This window comes from Macaca mulatta, chromosome 12 (genome assembly GCF_049350105.2).
Source record: "Macaca mulatta isolate MMU2019108-1 chromosome 12, T2T-MMU8v2.0, whole genome shotgun sequence".
Lineage (NCBI taxonomy): Eukaryota > Metazoa > Chordata > Mammalia > Primates > Cercopithecidae > Macaca > Macaca mulatta.
Window position 1 is genome coordinate 130,766,198 of NC_133417.1, and position 16,691 is coordinate 130,782,888.

Below are 16,691 nucleotides of genomic sequence, written 5' to 3' on the forward strand. Positions count from 1 at the left end.
AATCTTCCTTTTAAAAGTTTACATTCACATTTGTGTCCCTTCTCTTCATAAAGGAGGCATTATTAATTAATAGCATAGACAGAGACCCAAGAGTCATTTCCTAAATAATTGCTTGAATTTCAAAATTAGAGGGGATTTCTTATATTTTAATATTTTTGTCCAAACTTTCCTATGTAAAACTTAAGAACCTTACATTTGGAAACTTTGCATACCCTGAGTATTTATGAAGTGCTTAGAATAATCTCAGGATCAAATGATATTTAAACTACACCTCTTTACTCAATGTTGCTGTTTTATTCTGTGTCTGATTTCTTAGTAGAATTGTTTCTAATGTAACTGAAGATTCTGGAGGACTGAGAGTGGTTGACAATACCTTCACCAATTTAAGCAAATATTTTCTCGTCCCTCCCTCCTTTCTCCCTCCCTCTCTGCCTCTCTTCCTTTCTTCTTCCCTTCTTTTCCCTACCTACCTTCCTTCCTTCCTTCCCTCCTTCCCTCCTTCTTCCCTTTCCTTCCTTCCTTCCTTCCTTCTTCCCTTTCCCTCCTTCCTTTCTCTTTTCCTGCCCCCCCTTTTCTTTCCCTTCCTCTCCTTTGCTTTCCCTTCCTCTCCTTTGCTTTTTACTTTCTCTCCTCTCCTCTTTTCTTTCTTTTCTTTTCTCTTTTCTTTCCTTCCTTCCCTCTCTTTCCTTATCTTTCTTTCATTTTCTCCTCTTCCTTCCTTTCTTTCTTTTTTCTTTTTTTCTCTTTTTCTCTTTCTCTTTTTCCCTCTTTCTCTTTTCTTTTTTCTCCTTCCTTCCTTCACTTTTTCACTTTCTCTTTCTCTTCCTTCATTTTCTTTCTCTCTCTCTCTTTCTTTCTTTCCTTCTTTCTTTCTTTTTTTCTTTTTTCTTTTTTTTTTTTGAGTCACTAAAATTTTTTGTTTGTTTAAAATTTTTAAATAAGTAAATGATACACTTGATGTAACAGGACACTACATCAGCACAGAGAAGTGAATTTCACTATTATGTAGGAAGTAAACATTTTCAATAAAATATTTACCAGTGACAGAAATTAGTGTGTATAATTATATTTCCATACAGATAGTAATTGATTACAGTTATTTCACAAGTCACATTCTATCTTTTTTCTCCTTCCTTCACTTTCTCTCTCTCTCCTTCCTTCCTTCCTTCCTTCCTTCCTTCCTTCCTTCCTTCCTTCCTTCCTTCCTTCCTTCCTTCCTTCCTTCCTTCCTTCCTTTCTTTCTTTCTTTCTTTCTTTCTTTCTTTCTTTCTTTCTTTCTTTCTTTCTTTCTTTCTTTCGTGTTTGGTAACAGAACATTTATTAGTGTTGTTTGTTTCATTTTCTCCAATATGTTAAGCAGATAAAAGCAGGAATGGTTTTGATGAAGTGGACAAGAGTCCCAAGTGCTGACCACTAGGACTGAGTCACACGTCGAAAGGAATCTATGAGTCATTGTCATGGAATTTTTGTTTACGGTTTTAAGCCACTGAGAAGATTTACCTCAAAGTAAATATAAAGTGATTGAAGATAAGTGTTCTATGCCGTATTTTTTCTTTCCTTTGGGGAAAACAACATTTAACACAAAAGTTAGAATGCTTTCATGCTACTTGAGTTTGTTTTAAAAGGTAGCCTTTCACCAGACTAAAATGAAGATTTGAAAGTTTCCGCATTAGAAATATGCTCACACATGTGATCTTGTATATCCTGGCTCCTTTTATCTTCATGGTTTTTGGTTTGCTTTCTTTTACAGCATAGGTGGAGAAGTAGGGCGAGGCCACGAAGGGAGTTACGTGGGCAAACATTTCCGCATGGGATTCATGACAATGCCTGCTCCTCAGGACAGACTCCCCCATCCTTGCTCCAGCGGCTTTTCTGTGAGATCACAGTCCCTGCACTCAGTTGGGGGTACAGACGATGACAGCAGCTGTGGCTCACGGAGGCAACCACCACCCAAGCCCAAGCGGGACCCCAGCACCAAGCTGAGCACCTCATCAGAGACGGTCAGCAGCACTGCAGCCAGTAAGAGCGGGAAACCCCCTGAGAGGACTGAAGGTAAAACACGCCATGCCCACGTCACCTAGAAATGTTTTTCAGATAGTATGTTCCGTCAGCATGCCCAGGAGCAAGTGCCTTCTTCACTGGGCCACATAATGCTGCCTCTCACCCTGAAGTCCCAGAAAAGAATTGAAGGGAAGGTTATTTATTAGTGTGTTGTCAAATTTCCAGAAGAATGTATTTATGATGGTTCAGAAAGGGAAGGCAATATATGAGTTTTTTTCATCCTTTAAAGCTTCAAATTATTCAAAAATTATTCTGTCCAGAAATATATCTAAAAGTTATATTTTCTTATACTATTTATATAATTAAAGGTATTACTATTTGATTATTAAGGGAACATTTTAATTCAGGAAAATATCAAGAAAAAGCTTATAATCTTATCTTTGAGAAATATCATTTTAAACATTTTGGTGAATTTCTTTCCAATGAATATGAATTTATGTATTTATGTGTGTGTGTGCATATTATAATCTTAAACTCTACTTATTATCTCCAGTTTTTACTCTTACCTGCCTGTGTTTTTTCTCAGCTATGAAACATACAAATCAAATATATCCCAGCCTCCTTGCTGGTCTATGAATATAAATTAGGTCACATTAACACCAGGTCTCACCAGCTCTTTAGGTCTTACTGAATTTAGTAGAGTCTCAGCTTCCCTGAGTTACTCCCAAGAATTCCTTGGTGGGAAAGGAGCCTTACTCCAGTGACTTGTGTCAAGTGTGCCTTGACACAAGCTATCTTGGTCAGTTGGGGCTGCTATAACATAACACCATAGCCTGGGTGTGGCATATAAGCAACAGCAATTTATTTCTCACAGTTCTGGAGGCTGGAAGCCTGAGAGCTCTGTTGGGGCCCTCTTCCTGGTTGCAGACTGCCAGCTTCTCCTTGTATCCTCAAAGGGCAGAAAGGCCTCACTGGCCTCTTCATAGGAGGACACTAATCCCATTCATGAAAGCACTGCTCTCCTTCCCTTTCTATCTCCACATACAATCATTATGGGATTAAGGTTTCAACATTCTAATTTGGGGAGCACAAACATTCAGCTCGTTGCGTAGGCACATTCAGATCTTTACATAGCAAATGTGGAAAACACTTCAAGGTTCCCAATGCTGCCAGTGACGGTTTGAGAGAGGAGTTCCACCGGATCCCATAGCTTCTCTTCTGCCCCACTCTCCTTTCTCCACAGCAAGCTTCTCTGAGCCCCTAGGGTACCAAGTGTTATATTTGCCTCAGAGAGCCACATGGTCCTTTCTTCAGCTAGGCAGTGTTCATTGTCACATGGGCTCCCTAGTCCCTCATGAAAGCCCCTTGGCCTTCTGGCCTAATCTTTCCACAGATTCTCATAGGCAGTCCATGAGGTCAGATGCCTATGAGGTACGTGCTGTCTCTGCCATCATCCTTGTCTCTCCTTTCTCTCTCATTGGTGCCAGGTGCCTTTAGCCAAAAACAACCAATATCTTCAGTGCGTATTGAATAATACCAATAAATGCTTGGAGATGGAGTCAGTCCATAAATTCTACAAAAAAAATCTCCTGTGGCTTCAGTTTTTCCTACTATACATATAAAAAAATGCTTTGCATGTAAGTATATGTGGTTAAGACACATGTGAATAACATGTATGTGTTTGCATATTTGCAAAATTAATATCATAGTGCATAGAGTCTTGTGTTTTGTATTTTCACTTCTTTGATTGTAACCGACTTCCATGGTGTGCAACTTGTCAAGAAACAACTTTAACAGAGAGAAATGTACAGTCAAGTAATTTATTTAATCATTATCTTGTTGAAGAATACTCAGATTGATTCTGTTTTGCAGCTACAATGAATAGTGCTACAATGAACATTCGTGTGTGTGTGTGTGTGTGTGTGTGTGTGTGTGTGTGTGTAACTGTTATTCCTCTGCCCTCTTAGAGTATTAGACATTTGATTCTTTTTCTCTTGATTCAGAGTTATCAGTAAGTCCTTCAGCTTGTAACACATTGATGCTTTTAGACACAATGTATTAATAGGTGTTTCCTTAGCTCAGTAGTACACTAAAAGGCCCCAGATGCCTACCTTTTGTAAATTTTAAATGTTGTTCTTAGGTTTCCTTGATACATGGTGCTTTTCCTTTCTCTTTATTTTCTGTGATTCTCTGTGCAGAAGTCACCACTCTCCTACTTCTACTGCCAGAAAACTACATAATAAATTATGTTAGATTGTTTTCAAAAGAAAATTGCTGATGTAAGAAAGTGATCTCTGAAAGATGGGGGGCCTGAATGCAGTCAGGAATAACTCAAGTATAAAGGGAAATAAAAGATCCACCCAAAAACAGAAGAGAGATGAGAAGGACAAAGGTAGCCAGTAAGGGATGTGTTATCAGTGTCATGTTGGCAGGAACATTTCTGGAAAGAGTGTAAAATACACACCTCAGAAAAGCCCCCCTTTGGGGAGGGGGAGCTGGGCTACCTAGAATGAAAGTATGGAGAAAATCATGACTACTGTCCCACAGAAGAAAAATTTGAGCGGCAATTCACTTGTCTTAAAAATAGAAGGGATTCCCATTCATTCAGGATGTTTCATAGCTAGTTCCTGGGGCAGACAGTCTCATAATTCTCTCTCAGATGTCTTCACGATTCAAGGATAGTGGGCTCCCAATGCCTTCTTGTCAAGCAGAAGGCAGCAGCTCAACAAGCTTTATTTTTTCGGAAGACAAAATAGCAGATGTGGTTAAATTGCAGCAGCAAAGACTTGTTAGACTTGGAAAAAATACTGATAGGTAGTGAGCTCATTAAACACCAACTCCAAATCCAGCATTTCTCCTCAAAAAAGAGCTCTGAGGGTGTTCAGTGGGCTACGTAAGTTATCGGGACCCAGTGCAGAAAGACTTCCACAGACTTCCACAGAGAACTGATTCTTCATGGGAATTTTACTTTCTCTTCAGAACACTTAATAAAATGGCAATTGCAAAAGTAGATATATGCAAATCTCTTCTACCAATTTATGACCTCAATAATAGCACAGAGACAGGGCTCAATTCAGGGATGGGGAAAAAATCTTGAGTCCAAATGCATGTGTATATATGTGTATCCTCAGAGCCAAAATTATTAATATATAAATATGTAGATTGTTCTTTTATGAACTGTCAGTTCTGTATAATTGTGTTATAACTGGAGTTCATTATAGAGCATATGTTTTCTTTATAATTTTTCTAACTATCAACAGTATAACAAAGATAAAAAATGACTTTTATAAATCTTAGCCTGTCTTTTCTTTTTACATTAAATGCCAGCAAAATCAAAATATTGATTCAGTGCCATTAGAATGATTGCCATGGTAACCAGCTTCTATTTAAGTAAGGGATTATGACTTCCCTGTGGATAAAAGTAAAAAGAACTGGACTCTACAGAATGGCTTTTCAAAGCAGAAAAAAAACAAAACTGATGAGCACAAACAAACAAACAAAAATCAAATACCAAAAAAGTATAATTTAGTGTTTAAAAATTGTAACTCTGTTATATTAAAAATATATAGTTACTGTTCTATTTTCAGATTATCTACAACAGTAACACCTTTAAAAATTTATATACTGGTGAGCATAAACTGACAATCAGTATACTATAAATATTTTAATTACTCCTTTTTATTGCTTCAGTGTGGTTCCTGCTTGTTTTGAAGAAAGATTAGATGATATAAAGGGGGTTAAGCAGAAAGAGTGAGAGACCCTATGAGCTGTGTCTCACGTGTGATCCAACAAAAGGAGGGTGTGTGCACCCTCACATTGGTCATCCCCGTTCCTCAGGTAAACACATAGCCATTCCTTGATAATGTCATTGTTAGAAATGCTGTCTAGTTTGGGCAAAAGAGACGGTACTTAGGACCAACAGGCAAACGTTGACTTTAGGCAAGTGATCCAATGGGACTATTTCTTTACCTTTAAAGTGATTGTGAATAATGGAAGAATTGATCAGATCCTGCACCCCTCACAACCTAGTGAACTAATGCCAATGATTGTGCATGGTACAAAGAAGGTGCCGTACAAATGTAGCTGAATACTATTGAACCACCACTTCTAATAGGCCCGAATAACATGAAATTTTGGTCTGGTATAACACATATATTAAAAACAAAGAGGAAAAGAAAAGATATGCACATCCACTTCACATGTCAGAGCCTTAAAAATTTTACATGTGGCTGTTGTCAAAATATGAAAGATAAGCACTAGAGAGGATGTGGGGAAAAGACAGCCCTTATACACTATTGATAGACAAAGATAACCATTAAGGAATAGTGAATAGAGCAAACATTTAACATAGGACTGCCATATGATCCAGCAGTCCCACTACTGGGTGCATTTCCAAAAGACACCAGTATGGTGAAGATACATCTTTACTCTCATGTTTATTGCACAAATCTTCACAACAGCCAAGATATGGAATCAACCTCAGTGCCCATTAACAGATAGATAAAGAAAATGTCATTTATACACACACACACACACACACACACACACACACACACATACATGCAATAGAATACTATTCAGCCATAAAAAGGAATAAAATCCTGACATTTTTGGCAACATGGATGGGCCTGGAAGACATTATGTAAAATGAAATTAGCTAAGCATGGAAAGATAGATACCACTTGATCTTACATGTAAAGTGTAAAAAAGTTAATCCTGTAGAAGTAAAGAGTAGCCTGGTGATCACCAGGAGCTAGGGCAGGAGTGGGTGAAAATATTGGTCAAAAGATACAGAATTTCAGTTAGAAGGAATAAATTCAAAGCTTCTATTGTACATCATGGTGACTATCACGAAAAAAAGTATGTGAGCTTATATATATATATTAACTAGCTCAATTTAGCCGTTCTACAATGTATACATAATTCAAAATAACATTATACATGCAAATATATACAATTTTTGTCAATTAAAAATAATAGTCCAGGCATGGTGGCTTACATCTATAATCCCAGCACTTTGGGGGGCCTAGACAAGTGAATTATTTGACATCAGGAGTTCAAGACCAGCCTGGCCAACATGGTGAAACCCCATCTGTCTAAAAATACAAAAACTAGCCAGGCATGGGGGCAGGAGCCTGTAATCCCAGTTACTCAGAAAGCTGAGGCAGGAGAATTGCTTGAACCCAGGAGGTGGAGATTGCAGTGAGCTGAGATTGTGCTACTGCAGTCAAGTCTGGGCGACAGAGTGAGACTCTGTATCAAAAATAAATAAAATGAAAACAAACGGGAAAAGAAGCAAAAAAAATTGCACAATGGCCCAAATAAACAGAAAAATATTCCTCATGTGTAATAATCTTTTAACAATATTATGGCATTAAGAAACATTCCTCAGGCAAAATAACCTTTTAATAATATTGTGACATTAGTATTCCCAAGGCATAATCTTTTAATAATATGGTACTAACATAGTATTTAGTATAAATAATATTTTATTAACCTCTAATTATCTCTACATTTTCAAGTCTTTACAAGAACCAGCTAAGTATCCCTACCTTCCATTTGTTATGACCTCTTAAGTTATTTTCAAACTTCTTTATTATATAATTTCATGACTGTGTCTTTACAAAGCAATCAAATACTTTTGAATTGGGAGAGTTCTCCTGATTTCTGATTTTGTCTTAGAGAAGTTTAGTAGAGTCATGTCTTTGGAAGCAAAAATTGGGATACCTGCTATAATATTTGCAGTCATGGCTGTTGTTACAGTCTTGGAATGGTGGTTGAGCCAGAACCAAGTGAAGCTGAAGTTTGTTATAAGTCACTGCCTTAAAAATAGACACAAAATCTCTTTTTAAGAATTACCAGAAAAAGTAATTTAGAGCCTTTAATAATGTTGTTTCTCATGCCTCCATTTATTCAGAAAATACTTTGAGTGTGTACCCTGTTCTGCTGGAATCCAGCTCCAGCAACAAAGAGAACACAAATGTTCCTTTCTCTCATGTTGCTTATAAACAGTTTTGATTCTATTTCCCCAGCATAGTCTGTCTTACTCTATCCAGGTCATAGCCAGCAATGAGTTAAAGGAACAATTTCTAGAAACCAGAAAATCTGGCATGACAACCATGTGCCTTTCTTTCATATAATCAGGGGTTTATCTGGAGAAGAAATAGTTTAACACATTTTAATAGTGTGCTTTTTCCTACAAAGAATATCTGTTGATTATGGCTGTTTGGTGTTGACCAACTTAAAGAAGCCAGAATTTGAATTTCCTCAATGTAAAATTTTAGAAACAACCCGGAGACAGTTGAAGAAAAAGGAGTGGAAGCAAGTTGAGTGTGTGTATCTTGGAGAACTTACAGGTTTCCCAGATTAGAATCCTAGTTTGAGGACTTAAGTCAGCACCAGTCAGGGCCAGCCACATATTTGATTTTGCTTTCTCAGTTCCTAGTGCAGGCCACTTTTAAGTGGCCATAACATTTTTAAAAAGACTATTCCTGGAAGTCCTCACAAGAGCAGTCAGGTAAGAAATACATAAATAAATAAGGCATCCAAATTGGAAAAGAGGAAGTCAAATTATCCCTGTTTACTGATGATTTGATCTTGTATCTAGAAAAACCTTAAGCTACCACAAAAAAACCTCCCTATATTTGATAAATGAATTCAGTAAAGTTCCAGGATATGAAATTAACATTCAGAAATCAATAGAATTTTATATACCTATAATAATCTAGCTGAGGACCAATTCAAAAAGTTAATCCCATTTATAAAGCTATAAAAATAGGAATATATTTCACCAAGGTAGTGAAACATCTCTATAAGGGTGACTACAAAATACTGATGAAAAAAATCATAGATGTCACAAATGGAAAAACATCCATGCTTATGGACTGGAAGAATCAGAATAATTAAAATGGCCATATTATCCAAAGCAATCCAGAGATTTGACACAATCCCTATCCAATTATCAATGTCATTTTTCACATAATGAGTAAAACCAATCCTAAAATTCACATGAAACCAAAAAAAGAAAAAAAAAAAAGAAAAAGGAAAAAAGGCCTGAATAGCCAAAGCAGTCCTTAAAAGGAACAAAACAGGGGGGATCACATTATCTGACTTTACTACTATAAATTATACTACAACCAAAACAGCATGGTACTGGTATAAAAATAGACATATAGGTCAATGGAACGAAATAGAGAACCCAGAAATAAAGCCACCTACCTATAACCAACAGATCTTTGACAAAGTTAACAAAAATGTGCACCGAGGATAGAACACTCTATTTAATGCTACTGGGAAAATTGGACAGCCACATGCAAAAGAATAAAGCTTGTATTAGTCAGCATTCTCTAGCGGGACAGGACTGATAGGATAGATGTATATTTGATGGGGAGTTTTTAAGGAATATTGGCTCACACGATCACAAGGTGAAGTCCCACAATAGGCCATCCACAAGCTGAGGAGCAAGGAAGCCAGTTTGAGTTCCAAAACCTCAAAAGTAGGGAAGCCAAAAGTGCAGCCTTTAGTCTGTGGCTGAAGGCCCTGGCAAACCGCTGGTGTAAGTGAAAGAGTCTAAAAGTGGAAGAACTTAGGGTCTGATGTTCAAGAGCAGAAAGCATCTAACATGGGAGAAAGATGAAGGTTGGAAGATGCAGCAAGTCAAGTTCTTCCACATTCTTCTACCTGCTTTTATTCTAGCCACACTGGCAGCTGATTAGATGGTGCCTACCAAGATTGAGGGTGGGTCTGCCTTTCCCAGTCCACTGACTCAGATGTTAATCTCTTTTGGCAACAACCTCACAGACACACCCAGGAACAATGTTTTGCATCCTTCAGTCCAATCGAATTGACACTCAGTATTAACCACCACAAAGCTGGATCCATACCTCTCAGCCCAAGATGGATTAAAGATCTAAATAAAGACCTGAAGCTATACAAGTCCTAGGAGAAAATTTAGCAAAAATGCCTCTGGACATTGGCCTAGGCAAAGAATTTGACCATGTCCTCAAAAGCAAACCCAACGAAAACAAAAATAGACAAATGGGACTTAAACTCAAAAGCTTTTACACAGCAAAAGAAACAATTAACAGAGTAAACAGACAAAGTATAGAAAAAAATATTTGCAAGCTATGCATCTGAAAAAGGCCTAATATCCATAATCTGTAAGAAACTCAAACAACTCTAGGAAAAAACAAGTAACCGCACACAAGGTAGGCAAAGGACATATATAAAGACTTTTCAAGAGAAAACATACAAGCAGCCAATAAACATATGAAAAAATGCTCAACATTACCAATCATCACAGAAATCCAAACTAAAATCACAGTATGATATCATCTTATGCTAGTCAGAATGACTATTATTAAAAAGTTAAACAACAGATGTTGGCAAAGATGCAAAGAAAAGGGAACATTATACACTGTCAGTTGGAATATGTATTAGTACAACCTTTATGGAAAATAGTATAGGCATTTCTCAACGACGTAAAACTAGAACTACTGTTTGATGCTGCAATCTCACTACTGGGTATATACCGAAAAGGAAAGAAACCATTTCATCAAATGTTTTATTTTGTTTTAATCCATTAAATTTGTGGTAGTTCTTTACATGTTTGTATGTTTATTGCAGCACTATTCACAATAGCAAAGATATGGAATCAACCTAAGTGTCCATTGATGGAGGATTGAATAAAGAAAATGTGGCATACATATACAAATGGATCATAGAATACTACACAGTCATAAAAATGAATGAAATGTCTTTTCCAGCAACGTAGATGGAACTGGAAGTCATCCTAAGTGAAATAACTCAAACAGGAAGTCAAATACCTCATGTTCTCACTTATAATTGAGAGCTAAACAATGGCTGCACGCGGACAAACAGAGTAGAATAATAGACAACATTGGAGACTCCAAGAGGTAGAAGGATGGATGGGAGTGAGAGCTGAAAAATCATCTAGTAGATACAATGCACTATTTGAATGATGGGCACAATAAAAGCCCAGTACACAGATTTTGGTTTCATATCAGTGCTGCAGACATTAGCATTCTTTCTCTCCCTCAGCCTCAGTTTTCTCTAAGATGGAAATAACACTGACCATATGTGGTAGGCAGAATTCTAAGACTGTATTCAAGATTCCCCCACTCCCTGCTGTACTACTCCTGTATCATCCTTGGACGTGAGGTACCATTGCTGTCTTGAAGATAGAGGGGCCATGTGGTAAGGCACATGGGCAGCCTCCGAGAGTTGAGAGCGGCACCATGGCTGCGAGTCAGCAAGAAAGCTGGGACCTGGTTTTATAACTGCAAGGAACTGAATTCTGCCAACAATGAGTGAGCCTGAAAGTAGATTTTTTTCCTGGAACCTCCAAACGAAGATTCAGCCTGGCTGCTACCTTGATTTGAGCTTGTGGGACCCTGAGAAGAGAATGTAGCCTTTTGGGTTCTGGCTGTGCCCAGACATTGGATCTACAGAACTGTGAGCTAGTAAAGGTATTGATTTTTAAGCTGCTAAATTTGTGATCACTTGTTAAGCAGCAATCAAAAAATAATCCATCTTACAAAGTTGCTAGGCAGAGAAAAGCAAGTTAGCAAAGCACCTGGCTTAGTGTCTGACAAATAGCAGATGCTTGATAACTTTACTTCCCTTCCCCTGTCATTGCCAGGCTGTATTCTTAGGTAGGGGAGGGTGGTTAAGAGAACAGCAGTGACTTCCCAAATGTCCCTGGCCAGACTTTGAAAATAAATGAGATGATAGAGGCTCAGCAAATACTGTCATATGTAGCCCTTTGAATAGCTGCGTGGCTTTTTCTGAATTTATTTGGCTCTTCTGAAAGAGTCTTTCCTTTTTCAGCAACACTTTTTGTTCCTTCAAAAGGCTCAGCAATGGCTTTTCTGGTGGCTTTTTGACAGGCTTGTGTATGTGGCTGCAACTTGCCTGGTTAGTGCCTTTGTTCGCATAGCAAGTGGCACTTGTACTTATAGTGTGCCCCCAAGAAGTGCTCAAAACTCTGTTTAGCACTATACTAATGAAGCACAAAGAAGGTGGAAAGCAAACTCTCAAAATCTCCATTGTTTTGGCATTGGATAGTGTTCTAATGTATATTCTTGTTTTATGAGGAAAGGATGTAGGAGATTATCACTGAAGGCCTACATTCCTGGATTTCTCTTCCCAGGTTGGCAGAATCAGATGCTGCTAGGCTTCCTAGTGTAAGACCCATCTGTCAAACCAGGCACTGCTCAGATGGAGATGGAGTTCCACATCTACCATGTGTGATCTCTTTCTAAACGTACCCCGAGGCTCATGAATGAAACAGTTTGCAAGTCAAGTCATCATTCAATGTATCTTTCTCTCGGCTCTTGCCATGGTTGTTGTCCAGTCCAAAGAATACCCTGCCTCTTTAATAGTCTCACCCAACATCCTCCTCTTAAGTTCAGCATTGGCCTAGTTTGTTCAGTGTCTTAGATTCATAATATGACTCATTACCCATGTTGTTGGCACAGATGGAGCCTTCCATGAGAAACCGACAAGTCCAATGTACCTGTGTGTCTGTTGTAATCAGGCATTGATTTAGAGGTATGTTTTATTGCTGTGTAACGAACTACCACAAATTTAATGGATTAAAACAACATACGTCTATTAGCTCACAGTTTCCTCGGGTTAAGAGTCAACTCAGGATTTTCCAAGGCTTCAATCTAGGGTGTCAGCTGAAGCTGGAGTCTCATCTGTGGCTCAGGGTTCCTTCTCAAGTTTACATAGTTGTTGGCAAAACTTCTTTTTATTATTTATTTATTTATGCTGTGGTAGAACATGCAGTAGCTTGCTTCTTCAAGAACAGAAGAGTTTCTTGGATGTTGATTCTGTCCTTTCAGGGAAAGCCTGGACCCTCTTTTAAAGAGTTCACCTGATTAGCACAGGCCCACCCAGAGCAATCTACTTTATTATTATAATTCTGTGACAGGGTCTCTCTTCTCTGTTGCCCAGGTTGGGGCACAGTGGCATGATCATAGCTTATTGCAGCCTCAAACTCCTGGACTCAAGCAATCGTCCCGCCTCAGCCTCCCAAGTAGCTTGGACTACAGGTATATGCCACCATGCTCAGTTAATTTTTCTATTTTTTGTAGAAACAAGGTCTTGTTAAGTTGCCTGGGCTCGTCTCAAACTCCTGACCTCAAATGATCCTCCTGTCTCAGCCTTCCAAAATGTTGGGATTACAGGTGTGAGCCACTACACTGGGCCTAATCTCCTTCCTTATTAACTCAGAGTCAACCTAGTAAAAGCAATAATTATAACTGGAAAATCTCTTTACCTTCTTCCATAATCCCTAACTTTATCAAGGGAATGAAATACCATCATATTCACAGTCCTGCTTCTGCACTCATTGAGAGAGAATGATACAGGGTATAAACTTCAGAGGGCAGGAATCTGGTGTCCAACCTAGAATTCTGAGTTCTCAGGGTGATACTAAGGAGAACAGGCATATATTGCTTTCCTAGAAACCATCCAACTACCTGGTTGAATGTTTCAAAAGTCAACTCATGGAAAGTTAATGAAAACTGCAAAAGGTAAACTAAAATTCCATGGGATAATATAAATATCACATACAATCTAAATACTTGGCAAATAAATAGGGCAAAATATAATTCCCTTCCCTATTTTTCTCTTTGTCTTTCCTTTGCTCCACATAATGGAAATCATCCCTCCACAAAGTGCTTGGATTATTTTATTGGTTGGAAAAATCTCATTTCCTTTGGCTTCACATGTAAGAAAATACACTCTTTAGTCCAGCAGTCCTCAGGCCAAAGAACTTCTAGAACATAAAGTTCCAAGTAAAATACTGACACTAAAATGATATTAACATTAAAATTAGAGTGTGCATAAAAATCAGTCTGAATGATCCTCACTGCTGAGTTTCCTAATTAGGGAGCTCTATTGTTGACCCAGCATGGGAGCTGGTACCCTAAATCCCTAGATAGTTGTGGAACAGATAATGCACAGTGTTCTTGATACAGCAAACCCACTTCCCAGTGCTTTCACCTGTGATTCTCCAGAACCCCTGGATTGTAGGGATTGGTGATGTTAATTTATGCTGTGTACCTTTCTGATCTCTGCCCGTTCTGTAGCATTTTGGTGACAAATACGAGACTTGATGTTCCCAAGTTATAAATTCCTTAATTGCAACAACTGCATCAATTTCCAGTAATGGGTGAATGGACATCAAAAAGCATGTCTGCAGATGAAGTGGAGAAAGGGCAGAACACTAAATGTAACCCTCATTGCTACTTTCCTCTTAGTCTCTGTTTTTGTTTGGCCTCAAAACTATATGAAGATTGATCTCTTCTTTGCATTTATATGAAAGCATTAGAAAGTATTATACTAAATTATTGAATTAATAATTACTAGGATTTTGTAAACAAAATGGCAGAAAGGAGTTCATAACCTGCCTTTATTAAATGACTTCCACCTCTTTATCTCTTTTCTCTTCACCTTTCCTTCACGTTTCTAGACTTCAATATGTCCCCTAAAACCTAAAGAAAATGGATGCCACCATCCTTAGAAGGCACGTCAGAGCTGCCTATCTTTGGTTTGTTTGTTTGTTTTATGTTTTTTGGTTTGTTTGTTTTTGAGATGGAGTCTCTGTCACCCAGGCTGGAGTGCAGTGGTGTGATCTTGGTTCATCACTGCAGCCTCTGCCTCCCAGGCTGAAGCCGTTCTCTGCCTCAGCCTCCCGAGTAGCTGCCATTACAGGTGTGAACCACCACATCCGGCTAATTTTTGTATTTTTAGTAGAGACAGGGTTTTGCCATGTTGGACAGAGTAGTCTCAAACTCCTGGCCTCAAGTGATCCACCCACCTCAGCCTCCCAAAGTGCTGGGAAGACAGGCATGAACCACCATGCCTGGCCCGTGCCTATACTTATATCAACATGTTCCCTGAGAGATAACTCGGCTTCATTCTCATCCTTCCAACTCAGTGTTTTTATTTTATTTTTATTATTATTATTTTGAGACGAAGTCTCTCTCTGTCACCCAGGCTAGGGTACAGTGGCACTATCTCAGCACACTGCAACCTCTGCCTCCCACGTTCAAGCAATTCTCCTGCTTCGGCTTCCTGAGTAGCTAAGACTACAGGTGCCTGCCACCACACCTGGCTAATTCTTTGTATTTTTAGTAGAGATGTGGTTTTACCATGTTGGCCAGGACGGTCTCGAGCTCCTGACCTCGTGATCCACCCACTTTGGCCTCCCAAAGTGTTGGGGTTGCAGGCGTAAGCCACCACACCCGGCCTCAGTCAGTATTTTTTTAGAGAGTATATCTGACAAAAACATTTTTACCATTTGATAACATAAAACGTTTGGTACTGTACAAAACTATAAAATGATATTCTTTCAATTTTAAGAAAGTGACTTCTTCTTGTTTATGCTGCTACTCCCCATCTCATAGATTTAATAGTAATGGGAAGAAATCTTTCTAATGGGTGAATGTACCCCAGAGCAGTCTGACAATGAAATTAACTCATTTGAGATTACATCTTTGAGCAGGTTGCTCCTTCAGGCCACTGTCCTGCATCCCTCCCTTCCTGCTCAGCTGGTTGCCGAAAGACCTCCTGCACATGCTTGCTCTGCGGCCTCCACCCTCATCCAAAATCCACTGCTCTCTGATGCCCTAGCCATGGTGCTAAATTGAATCTTGGTTCTCTTCTCAATGGTGTCCTTTTATCCCCATCCTTTGGTATGTCTCTTCAGCATTTTAGACTATGAACCTCTATACTTCCTAAATCCCATGCTCCTTGACTTTTTATGCCTGACCCTCTACTAATTTTCTTCTTCTTACTACTCTATTCATCTCCTTGAGGGTGTCTGTTGTTTTGCCTGATTCTTAAATGATGTCTCTGAACTCTCACTGGCTCTCCTAGCTTCTCACTCTAATCTTTGTTGAATACGTAAGTCATGAATTCCACATTATCTTCAGATGTCGGAATCTTTACACCTACATCTATCTGTAGATATCACAAAGAGCCTTCAAACTTGTCATATCCACACTGACCCAGGCGTTTCCTCCATGTTTTTTTTATCTTGACGCCCAAGTTAGACATGCAAGAGCCTAATTGGATTGCGCTCCTTCACTTGCCCTGACCTCTCTTCAATGATCAAGTCCAGTCAATTCTGCTCCACTTATGTCAGTCTCTCCACCTGTTTGCACTTTTATGCTCTTATCTCATTTAGGCCATCATGTTTCCCACCTGGACAATTGCATGGGCACCTAATTGGTCATGTTTCCTGCAGCTTCACTTTCACAAATCCATCATTCCTACTACTTTGAGAGGATTTTCTCACATGTGTATCCAATTATAGCACCAGTCTGCTCATTTCATCTGATCGTGTCACTATTCTGCTTATCATTTATCTAATAAAACTGAACTCATTAGCATGACCTTTTTCATCTGCTCCTGCCTACAGAGCCACACCTGCTGCCGACCATGCCTCTTACAGTCAACTCAGACCACCTAGTTTACTCCAAACAAACCATGCTTGTTCCTGCCTCTGTGCCCTTGCTTGTAAACCTTTCTTTCTGGAGTTTCTTTTCCAAGTTATTCTCTGCAACAAATTTCCACTCATCCTTCAAGGAACAGGGTCAACTACCTTCTCTGTAATAACTCATGTAAGCATTTTTCTGTGATTGAACTGTACTTTG

At 38.8% G+C, this 16,691-nt stretch overlaps 1 protein-coding gene across 2 annotated transcripts in view; it reads left to right on the forward strand.

The window, feature by feature from the left end:
* NYAP2 (neuronal tyrosine-phosphorylated phosphoinositide-3-kinase adaptor 2) overlaps positions 1-16,691 on the forward strand; it is a 295,147-nt gene that overhangs the window by 111,298 nt on the left and 167,158 nt on the right. For both annotated transcript variants that reach the window (XM_015111043.3, NM_001194144.3), the window contains 1 exon segment: positions 1,751-2,052. In XM_015111043.3, the coding sequence (XP_014966529.1) occupies positions 1,751-2,052 (302 nt within the window).